We start from the raw sequence: 11,949 nt of genomic DNA on the forward strand, positions 1-11,949 counted from the left end.
CCCTCCCAGGTCTGTGCTGGACCAACCAGTTCATTCTCCAGCACCAGTTTCTGCAGCCCAAGGCATCACTGGTGGCCCCTTCCCAAGGCTGCTCCCGCAGCACTGCAGTCTTGCCTTGCACAGTTCGCTGCTGGTGCCACCTTCCCAAAATCCAATTTTTTCCCGTCCCTTAGAACATTGCATCTTGTTCAATCCTTCCCTGTCACACCGGCTCTGGCACAGTTTCAATTGGATTCCAAAAATAACCTCTTTATTCACATGGCTCATGCTATTATATCGTAGTACAGCTCGGGCAGGCGAGGGGTCATTCCATTATCCAGGAACGAGATAACTGAGTATTAGGGCAGCCAGGCTCTTTGACTCTCTGCCCTGTGGTAATGGGCCTTTTTTAAGGGCATTAACCAATGTTTCTACTTAGGTATTTGACAAGAGTAAAGGTAACATTGCCGTTTAATCCTCTCTTTGCTTTTTTTCCCTTGCCTATAGACAGCACTTGCACGTTTGCTTCCCTTCAAGGGTTCCAACTTCAGCTCAGAACCTCGGAGCTCATTTTCTCTGAGCCTTTTCCCTGAAGTTCTGCTTAGAAGTCAGATTAACTATTCTGTGCACTAGGATACAGGGAATCATTCCTGCTCCAAATGGCTTCAGCAAGTGCTGGGCAGGCTTCGCTGATGAAGAAATACCAGTGCACAAGTGATGTCCTGACTGATGCTGGTCTCACACATGTGCATCTCACCCTGCTAAGGCTGCAGCCTGGGAAGTGTTCCTTCAACTGCTGTTCACAGGAGGAAAATGCCAGGGATTTGGGAGAGCAGGAGCAGCCAGCACCCAGCATGGTAGGAGCCTTCTGCTGAAGGCTGGAGGCAGCTCTAGAATGGGTGAAGTTGTGAATACCCCAAGCATTTCTTTAGCAACACTTCTCGTGTCTTTCTCTTCTGAGTCTCTCAGCTCACACACAGGTTTTTCCAGGCAAGGATGGTTTCAGGCTCTCCTCCAGCACAAGCTTGAAGCCCTCTGCCAGAGCAGCAGTGAGAAGACAATGGAAAAGATGAGCTGCTTTTCCCCTCCCCTTCTTGTGCCAGTGTTGTCCAGGTAAAGCATCTTCAGCTTGGCAATGAAGCAAGTGTGGCTGAAGGTGTCTTGGAGGACTTAGTGCAGCTACAAATTGGTGTTTCCCAGGGCAAAGACTTAGTGGGATCTCTGCTGTCCCCCCTGGGGGAGACACTGGCACCAGGAGCTCTGTGCAGACACCTGCTTGGGTGAAATGGGGTGAAATGGGGTCCCTGACACTTGTAATGGCAGCGTCTCACCTCTTTAAGAGTGAAAATGTATATAGCAAAGATTGTGGCTTAATTGATTGATTAATAACAGAAACTCTAATTGAATCCTCCCAGCTTGTACATAAGATGTCTTAATGTTAGAGCCTAGGGAGTAAATGCACAGCATGGAAGTATGAACTGCAGCACAACCAGTAACACTTTCAATTTAAAAGTCAATCTCATTATACAAGAAGCTGTTTTCTCTATCCCTCTGGAAAGGCAGCAGCAATCTCCCATCTTCTCCCTACCAGAGCCACATGGTTTGTTAGTGTCTGTGGGAGATGCAAATACAAGCTTTTTTTCATTTGTTCCCACCGCTGCATATCTGAGCAGTTCAGTAAATATTCATGAGGCTGCCATTGTAGGAGCTCTGGAAACTACAGAAATATGCCCTCCGAGGTGACATCTAATTTGGCACTTCCCGCATGGAGAGGCAAAGGATGCAGCCAGAGCACAAGCATCCTAATAATTAAATACCTTGCTACAACCTCATCTTTTCTGTTTCTCATTAAGCACAAGACACCTCAAACCTTTCCCGTATGCAGGGCCCCCAGTAACACCCAAGTTAGGACTAACGAGGAGCGATAGACTGGCACACAGCATCCAGGAGACCAGGCAGCATCTGTGGCCAGGAAAGCCGGGAATTTCTTCCCAGAGTCACACTTCATGGTCATGTTGAAAGAGGGTAACATCCCTGAGCCAGCAGAAACCTGATGTCTGCCCCATCAGGTCCACAAGGTCAGTCTAGGCTCTTCTGCGCCATGAGGGCAGGACACCGGCTGGAAAAGCAGTTCCATCCCTTTCCTCATTTTCACCCTTTTTCCTTCCTGTTTCAGTAGCTTCCTTGTACAGATCTGCCTTCCTCTAGGCAGCTGCAATGCGGTCCAAAAGGCCAGGGTCCAGAGTGGTGTGGAAGGAAATGTTACTTTTGGCCATTGTGTGAAGGAGGTTAATGTGCTGTTAAAGTCCTCCGTTTATGTGGCAGAAGGTGAACACGTACTGATGGTGCCACACGGCAATGAGATGGCCCCAGAGGATGCTTGATTGAATCCCATCTTGCCCCTGCTTGCAAGCTGTGTCTATAACATCCCCTTTATAGATCCAGCAGCCAGGAGATGTCCTGCCTGCTGCTTGTCCTCTTCCCTTTAACTACACCATCATTGGCATTTCAGTGTCATTCACGCTCTAATCTCACAGATATCTGTTTCCTATTTGGATTCCCACCTGTCAGAGCACCTCTATCCCACTGGTGCTAAGGGTAGTGAATGACCTTCAGCCAGTGGATGGTTATAGCCTTAAGACAACACAATTAAACATGTTTTATTGCTTAACACACTGTGTCAGGAGCCTTAGTTGTGTTTTTGTTCCAGTCTTCTATCGTTTTCAGAAATGCCTGGAACTGTGACAGCTCAAAGCACCCGAGCACTCCTGCTCCCAGGTAATCAATAGAAGGCCTCAAGGTATCTCACGCTTCTGTCAAATATGGGATTTTTAGCATGAAAGCATTTCCGAGACTTTTTTGGTCATTGCAAGGCTCCCCCCCTCCCCTCCCCAGCAGATATCACAGCAAGGACACAGGGCAGGATGTGCGAGTGGCAGATGAGGCTCACGAGACTGACCCAGGATGAAACCCAGCTATTTCCATTAGTGCAGGTTCTCTGGTTCCCCCAGCTGCTGGGCTGTGGTTCTGCTTTTACCTGGCCTCGCTGGGCTTTGAAGAATCCTTGTGCAATAGGCCCTAGCAGTAGTTTGCCTGTTTTAGTGAAAATGCCTGTGCACAGGAGCACCATTCCAGTTTCTTTGGCTGGTTTCTTTGTCTTTCCCCTTTATAAAATTATTCCAGGTGGAAATTAAGCATTCATGTATTTTGCAGTCTCTCAAAGCTTGGCTTCTCTCAGATGACGACGACTTTCCACTGTTACCCTGTTTGTATCATCACGGGCTCAGTTGCCTTTTGTCTTGCCTGCTGGGTCTCCGTGCTGCTGTATCTCCTGGCACGTGGCTCAGGACCTCAGGCATGGAGCTGCAGACATCTTGAGTAATCCCTGATTCCTTTGTGAAGAGTCCACTTCCCCTTACGGCCCCTCTGAATTATTCTCCTCTATTTCTCACGTGCTGGCTCTGTGCAGTCGGGCCGTGTGGTTTGAGTGGAGTTTTTCCTAAGGCCTCTCACATGTGTGTGTAAATGCCCACTCACTTCTCCAGTCCAACCCAACCGGCTTGGTCGGGCATCAGCGCTTTTAACTGCATTTAAATTGTTGTGATCTGCCTGGGAGCTGCACTGGTCAGGGAGCAGTTGCTCGGCACATCCATCATCTGTCTCGGTGTAACCTCCAGATCTCCTTTGGTGCTCATGGTAGGGACCAGCGGGGGCCTGGGGGTCTGTCTGAGGTGTGAGGTCTGTGCACAGGGCAGCTCCCGCAGGAATTCACACCTTTGCTGCTGACCAAACTCTTTCCCTATTCCTCCTCCTGAAAGAGCTGTCTGCTGCCTCTGTGGCAAAGCTCTCGGGGGCAGGTGGTGCCTGTGGTGGCACTTGACAGCAGGAGGTTGGTGCTGCTGGGCTCTGCCTGGGATGAGGAGGATGGAGCCTTCCTCCTTCAGCCATGCCACGCCGCTTCTGCAGCAGCAGCACGTGGGTTGCATTTCCTCTGCAAGCTCCTCCAGTGCTTCCGTTGCTGCCGTTGCATGGCAAGCTGGTCCCTTCCTCCTGCTGGCTCCATGTGTCCTTCCCAGGGCTGGCCCATCACTACCTGTGCCCCGCTCAGGCACTGGCCAGTGGCGAGGCCACGAGGAGCCAGAGCCATCATCCTTGTTTGGAGAATCCTGACACAATGGCAAGAGAAAAACAAATAGGGAGGGAAATGAACAAATTATACCAATAATTGGTTTAAAAAATGCATCAAAGAAAAATGATATCCAATAATACTGCTGGTTCCTAATGAATGTGTGTGTAATAAAATCAGGCTGTTTGGGCCGTGGTTAGCCCTGCACTTCACCGCCCCAGATTAAAAATGGAACATCTGTGATGATTTAATTTACATGTTAATAACAAACAGGCCTCCAGAAACCAACGAATAAATGCCTTTTATTGCCAGCGTATCTTTTCCACTGCAGCTTGAATGAAAACTCTGGTAATTAATTGTTTTAAGCGATTCTATTAAAAAGTGTCTGGAAGTGCTGTGTGCCGAATGTTTATGTGGGCAGGCAGACGAGAAGAATACAGACGAGGAAGCAGGCTGCTAATTATGTGCCTTTTTAAAATTCACTGCCTTAAAGACATGGGATACTTTTAAACATGGAAGTCGACCCGGGCGCATTGATTTTTCCCCATTGTTCCTTTCCAGCTGAAAAGTTTGCAATTTAAAATAAATAGCAGATCCCGATGTTGCTGCGTTCCGTCATGGAGCGAGAGGGGAGCGAACGCCTTGGCTCTGCCCAGACACGGAGGTGCTGGGGAGCGCTGGGGTTTGGCTCCGCCAGCGCTGCCTATGGGGTTCTGGGAGGTGGGACGTGGCACCCTGGCCAGGACCAGCCTGCAGCAGGAGCTGAAGCGCTGTGAGATAATCTCATGGTGGTTTCAGCCTTTCCCTCAAGATGTGTTTGTGTCGAAAAGGAAACTCTTTCAGATGCTCTGTGTTCAGAAACAGAAGGAAGGCTCTTCAGATGTCAACATGCAGAGATAATGCTGAAACCCTTCCATTCCTCAGGCCATGTGAAATTCAGGAGGAGGGTTCGGGTATTCAGTGTCAGTCAGCCCTCTTCTTGGCAAGTAAAATTCAGTGTGTTTGCAGTGACCGCTCCTCCTCTGCATCCTGCGAAGCACTGGCTTCCAAAGATGGAAAGATGCTAAACCTGCCAGAGTGGTGGGCTCAGTACTAGGGGCCACTGCAGTGATAGTTGCAATTCAAGGCTCTATAAGGAACACAAAATAAGGAAAGCTTTCTGATACTGAAAGTACACTCATTGCTAAATGTGGAACAGGGCAGCAGAAGAGATGGGCTTACAAAGTGCAAATCCCTTTGTCTGAGGAGCTGCTGCCGGGATGTGTCACCACAACGTGGCTTCACCCTGACCCCGCTGTGCTGCAGATCGCGATGCTGCCGCTGCAGCGCTCGGGAAGCTCTGAAGGCAGAACTCACACACCCGGTACCCAGGAGCGGGGCTGGCCTTCTCTTGAGGTGCTGCCTGTAAATCTAGTTTTGCACCCAGCATCACAGTTGCAGTTTAGTCCTGTTCTATCATAAAACTGACCCAGCCTGTTCTGTAGAGAGCATCCACCGGCAGCAAAGCTGCTCCCTAGGGAAAGGGGACGGGATGACCTGCAAGAGGTGGCTTTGCCTAAGAAACATCAGTCCCTGTGCAGATGTGGCAATGTCCCATCCCCGTAGGCTGGGCAGTCTGGTTTGTGTAGGATATCTGTATCCAAGCACAGAAACCCTGTTTGTGGGACTCTGCTGTGGGCTTTGGCTTCTCAAAATGCCCCTTTGAATACCCAAGTTGAGGTCCCGGCTGGCTCCAGGCGATGGCAGGGGCTGCATTCCCCTTCTTTCAAACACTCTGTACAGGCACAAACGACCGTGCCACAGATTGCCATGGAAATGACGGGGAGCTGCAGGTTCAGCATCTCCAAAGCTCGTGTCCGGTGGCTGAAAACCGGCTGCTCCCTGGGCATGGAGGGACATGGGGCTGGGGTACCAAGGCCTCGGTGCAGGCAAAGGCACCGCCTGTGGCAGCAAACTGTGCCATGGACCTGCCAGCTCGACCGACCGTGTCACAGCATCACCACAGACAGGTGGATGAGGCCCCACCGCACCGTGACTGCGGCCAGCCTGAGCTCAGCACCAGGTGTCCTGGCACTGCTGCCGCCCCATTCCGCAGGTGGGGAATGGGGAAGGAGGGCCGGGTGGGCTGAGGTGGCCGCACGGGTTATTTATAGGGGTGGCAGGAGGACAGTTCTTCCAAGCTAAAAATTACTCCCAAACCGCAGCATAAATTCCAGCTGACAGCCAGGGCAGCGGCTGGGGAGGAAGCTGGGCGGCTGCAGCTTCTGCTGTTTGCTATTAAAAGATAGGGGCAAGGAAGGCAGAAAAAAGTCTCTTCAAGGTGTGGGATTAGACATTTCTTGGAGTAATTGCAGCCACAGTTCTACTGGGGTGACAGGGAGCTCCCCATAATCACCGCCAAAGAGGCTACAGACTAATGTGTTCTAATGAGAAGGGAAGAGGTTTTTTCCCTCCCTTCCTGCCTGCCTTTCATGCAGTGATTGTTCGGAGCTGGGAGCTGCCCCTCTTCACCAGGGGTGCTGGCATTCAGGGTACGCTTCCTAGCACCACCGAGAAGAAAAGCCCACTCTCCCCCTTTGTTTTGCACATGAAAAGCTCTTTCCCTCGCTGTCAAGTGAATGCCGTAAGACAAGGTCCTTCAGTGCACGCTGCGTTTGGGCAATCCTTGCCACCGCTGCCTCCCCCCCGGCTCCCTCTGCATTGAAAACAAACACGGAGGAAACCTCCAGCTCCCTTTGAGAAGCACCTGGGAGCATTTAGGAGGCTCCTCCGCGGGATGGAGGAGCCCTTCCCTCCTTCCTCCTTGCTCTTTGGTGCAGGGCTCTTTTCTGCTCAGCTCCACAGAGGTTGTTCCCCAGGGGCTGAGGCCGCTTTCCCAGAGATTTCTTTCTCCAGAAAAGAGCAGAGGAAAGCGGGTTAAGTGAGGGAACAGGAGGAGGAGAGGGAAGCTGATCCCTGGGGATGGGTATTTGCAGAGGTGGCAGCAGGAGAGGGGGTGCCTGCAGGTGCTGCAGGGGACGTGGTGAGGGGACCCGCTGTGACAGCAGCAGCCACGCGGTGCCAGAGGGGCTGCCAGCGGTGCCTCAGCGGCGGATCCTCTGTGGTCCCCTGGGATGGAAGCATGGAGTGAAATCACAGCTCAGGCACTTCCCTGGGAGCAGGTTTCACACCCTGCAGAGGAGCTTCACCGAAGAGCAGGAAGCACCTTGGAGAAGGAACAGGAAAAGTCAGAGATGGGGAGGGATAATGAGTGCCCAGGGTGATGGATTGCGGCTGAGTGCTCCCATGGGTGCTGGGGATGGACACAGTTCCCCCCATGTGCTGACCAATGGACCCACAGCCCCGATGCCTGTGTCCCTGACCTTGGCTGTCACCCATATGTGTGCTATGGCATGCTGGGCCCATCACTGCCACCACACCATGACACCTCAGGGGCCTTTCAGACACAGTGCTCACCTTGGCCGCATCCCCAAGGCTGAAGCAGTTGTGGTCCCAGAAAGCAAAATCCCCTCCCTCAGTAGGAGTGGCTTCATCCCCGCATTGAACAAAAGGAAAGAGCCACTTGTCAGCTCTTCAGTCAGTCAATATTTCACTGAACTTTGTTTTCCCTGTTTAGTACAATTAAAATCCCAAGGAGAAGTCTTGTATAAATCAAAGTTCTTTTAAAGTGTACCATGCAGACACGCACATCGGTGCCTCCACACAGCGTGTGCCAGCAAAAAATATGCAACCCCCTTTGGCAACACAAGCAGAAATAAGCAATTTAGGATCTTAAAAGATAAAAGATAATAAAAGTAATTAAGATAATTAACCACCCTGAAGAGAGAAGAATTTACTGCTGTAAATTTTGCACTTAGTTTTAGATGGCAATATCGCAGCTGCCACTCCACTTAATATACAGCACATCAAGGCGTGCTGCCTGTGCCGCCGCGCGAGCTGCCAGGGGCTTGCTGCAGCCTGGCTCCCACCCACACCAGCTCTTGGCAAATCCCTGTCCAAGATCCGAGCTGCTGGGACTGGAGGTCACCCACCCCCTGCCTGGAAACAGAATGGGACAGGGTGACGGCAAGCAGGACCATCGAGGGTGGGACAGGTTGGATGGCATGGGATGGCATCGGATGGGATGGCATGGCATGGCATGGAATGGGATGGAATGGGATGGCATGGCATGGAATGGGATGGGATGGAATGGGATAGCATTGGATGGGATGGCATTGGATGGGATGGCATGGGACAGGGCTGCTCAGCTCTCAGCCAGAGCCTGCTTGCTCCCAACTCATGCTGGAGCATGTTCGTTGTCCGCACAGAACCAGGAACAGACAAGTGCTCCTTTTCTCATCAACCATTTCCCGGGTTTCCAAACAAGTGTGTTGTCTCATGCTGGCTGTCATGCTTCAGACGAACAACCTGTGAGCATCCCAAAGGAACCAAAACACTCCTCGAGATTCTCTGCTGCCTGCACAGCAAGGCTGCTGCTGTGCTTTAGCGAGCGCACATCATGCTACTGGTATTGCCTTGTTGTTTCCTCTTCTCCCCACCCGTCTGTATCCATCTGTTGTGACCCAGCTCTACTAACAAGCTTTCTGGGATAAGGAGTATTTTTAGCTCCATGTTAAGCAGTCCCCAGCACAGAGGGAGCACTCCACAGCTGGGAGTGTTGGCCAGTGCCAGAATACAAACCCTCCTTCTCCTCCCCTGCCTCTCACCTTCTCGAGCCCCTTCCAGCACAGCTGCCCAGAGGGATGGGGGACCCATCCTGCTGCCTGCGCAGGGACACCACGGGCCAGCACCAGCTCTGTTCTTCTTGGTTTCTGTCTCTTTGCAAGGAATTCTTTCCTCACACAAACACCACCCATCCCATTCTCCTCACTGACACCAACCCTGCTCTGCTTCTCCCCAGGACCAGCCCATCCTTTCTCCGACTCGCTGCACCAAACCTGCCCTGCCCGCTCGGATGTGAGGCAGTGGCTCTATGCACCTTGGTGTTTATCCTGCCCGACTCCAGGACCCCGGTGTGTGCACAGGTCTGACCCACAGCCCTCTGCTCAGCACCGTGGTAGCACAAACCCAGACACATCCTGGCCCTACCACAGAATTCACACCTTTTCCTTGTAGATAAAAAGCCCCGTTTGAGGAGCAGCCCAGTGAACCCCTCCAGCCACGGATCCAGCTTCCCTTCCTTCTCCCCTTCAAACCAAGCAGGATGTGCAGTCCCCCAGAATCATCATCTCTTCATTCCTTTTTGCACTGCCCTCTCACCCAGTGACAGGCTCACAGCACCTTTGGGATCTCCGGTTTATTGAAACCAGTCTGTCCAGTGAGCATAGACATGGAAAGGGGGAGCGAATCAGGGCTGTGGGGAGAGGTGGGTAAGATCCAGCACGGATTTAGCTCAGTCTCTAATGAAATGCAATTGCTGTGATTGGGCTGTCCATGCTGTCTCTAGCTGGCTACATGTCTGCTGTAATAACTTCCTAATCTCCTGACAGATCTCAACCAAATCTGACAGAAGTGTGGGACAATGACATTCCTCGCTGTTCCATGAGGGAGGGCTCCTGCATGGGGCGCCCAGGGCTGGGCTCACCCATCACCACACAGAGTACAGGCACCAGTGGAGGCTCTTACCAACTGTCCCAGCCGTGGAAGACCTTTGGCAGAGCTCAGTGCCAAATGGTGATGGTCTCACCAGACGGTGAGAGACAAGCTCACAAGAAACAAGGGCCTGTTCCCAAGCCACCGGTGCCTGTGGGGCTGTGGGGAGGGCTGCCGGGGCTGGATGGCCGCACTCAGACACCTCATCCCCCCTGGATTTCTTCTTTCCGTGCAGGGTGAGGTTGGCAACGGGGAACAGCAAAACGGGGCACCTGGGGCTGGATTTCGGTTTGGAACGGGGGGGCTGGACCAAGCCCTGCGGTGGGGGGGGGGGAGGATGCAGAGCCCCTTTTGGTTCCTGTCCCTGCGGTTCTCCACAGTTCCTGCAAGCTGCAAGCAACAACAGGGGAAGATGCATCTCCACTAACAGCACATGGGCCCCTCCGGCTGCTCCGTGGCTTTCCTCTCCTGTGAATTTGAGCATGGTCGGTCTGTGTGCGGTGAGGGGAGATGCGGCAAGAGGGAGCACCCACAGCCCCGAGTCCTGCAAACAGCGGCTGCAGCCCCACGGCCGCCCGTATCCCGCATCCTGCCCGCTCTGCAGCAGCGCGGGTCTCCCGCAGGCAGAACCCGGGGAACCCGACTGCTCACCAGCCCTCCTTGAGCTGCACGGCCCGCGGCAAACGGACAATCAGCTTTATGGGTTTTAATGGCGAACAGCACAGAACAAAGAGAGGCAATCAAGCCGGGCGCTTAGAAGTTCACCGGAAGTCTGATGGATGTGGACTCACCCGGAAAGAGCCACGGGGAGCTTGTGAAGGAGCAAATCCTCGTGAATGTGCCCAAGTTTTTGTGACTGTCTTGTACGGAGGCGGTACCTGGGCTGCTCCGTGCTAAAAGACATGCCTGGCATTTCCAGAAGGGACCTTGCGCTCTCGGGGCTCACCCCGCGAGGCTGCCTCTTCCACCCCCCGTTTCCTCCAGCAGAGGGTAAGGATCCGTCAAGGATTCCTGAAAATGCAAATGCTGCTGCGTTTTGCTAATTGTCTCCTCATCCACCCTGCTCTTGAGAAGCAGAAAGTGTCGAGGTCTATCATCTCTCTTTAAAACACTTTCAGCTTGGAGCTGATGGAGAGGGGTGAATGTCTCTATTGTGCACACAAGCAATTTCTGCAGCTCGGGAGCTTCCTCATTTCCTTTAAAATACAGCCTTCAAGTATTTTCTTCATCACTTTTCAAATCCTTCTGTCTCTGACTATTGTTGAGCACAAGAAGCGCTGAGGAGCCGGGGCCGAGCTTCATTTCTTTACTGACACACTGGGTGAGTGGTGGCAGCACTGCCCATGACAGCTTCAGGCCTGGCACCCAGCTCCGTGCCCTGGCAGACACCCCGAGAAACACCCCAGGGCACGGACAGCCCTTCCTGAGGGCAGCTCCAGGAACTCCAAGCCCAAGTCCCATGGTCAAAAATGACCTTGTTCTTGAAAATCGCCGACATTGAGGCCCTGTGAACCAAATCAGCGCTTGGCTGTGGCTTGAGCCACTGCAGCACTCGGGTGGCTTTGGAAAAGTATCTTAAGAGCTAAAAGTTTCTATTGGGTTGGGGGTTGATGGGTGCTGGTTGAGCTCAGAACCGCATCCAGAGGGAGAAGGTCATAGGAGCAGCCTGGGTTTTCAGCGGGGAGAAGGAGGAGCACAGGGTGGATGGACATGCTAACTGCACTGGAGGGACATGCTAACTGCACTGAGGGACATGCTAACTGCACTGGGAGGACATGCTAACTGCACTGGAGGGACATGCTAACTGCACTGGAGGGACATGCTAACTGCACTGGAGGGACATGCTAACTGCACTGGGGGGACATGCTAACTGCACTGGGGGGACATGCTAACTGCACTGGGAAGGCATGCTAACTGCACTGGGAGGACATGCTAACTGCACTGGGGGGACATGCTAACTGCACTGGAGGGACATGCTAACTGCACTGGGAAGGCATGCTAACTGCACTGGGAGGACATGCTAACTGCACTGGGAGGACATGCTAACTGCACTGGGGGGACATGCTAACTGCACTGGGGGGACATGCTAACTGCACTGGGGGGACATGATAACTGCACTGGGAGGACATGCTAACTGCACTGCAAGGACATGCTAACAGCACTGGGGGGACATGCTAACTGCACTGGAGGGACATGCTAACTGCACTGGGGGGACATGCTAACAGCACTGGGGGGACATGATAACTGCACTG

General features: G+C 52.8%; 1 protein-coding gene across 1 annotated transcript in view; it reads right to left on the reverse strand.

The window, feature by feature from the left end:
• HPS4 (HPS4 biogenesis of lysosomal organelles complex 3 subunit 2) overlaps positions 1-7,527 on the reverse strand; it is a 233,425-nt gene extending 225,898 nt beyond the window's left edge. Inside the window, exon 1 of the mRNA XM_061466524.1 lies at positions 7,523-7,527. Within this exon, the coding sequence (XP_061322508.1) occupies positions 7,523-7,527 (5 nt within the window). The remainder of the gene's footprint in view (positions 1-7,522) is intronic.
• Between the last annotated feature and the right edge of the window lie 4,422 nt (positions 7,528-11,949).

This window comes from Pezoporus flaviventris, unplaced genomic scaffold (genome assembly GCF_033815535.1).
Source record: "Pezoporus flaviventris isolate CSIRO_AGI_PZ_B2104156 unplaced genomic scaffold, CSIRO_AGI_Pfla_v1 ptg000041l, whole genome shotgun sequence".
In the NCBI taxonomy this organism is placed as follows: Eukaryota; Metazoa; Chordata; class Aves; order Psittaciformes; family Psittacidae; genus Pezoporus; species Pezoporus flaviventris.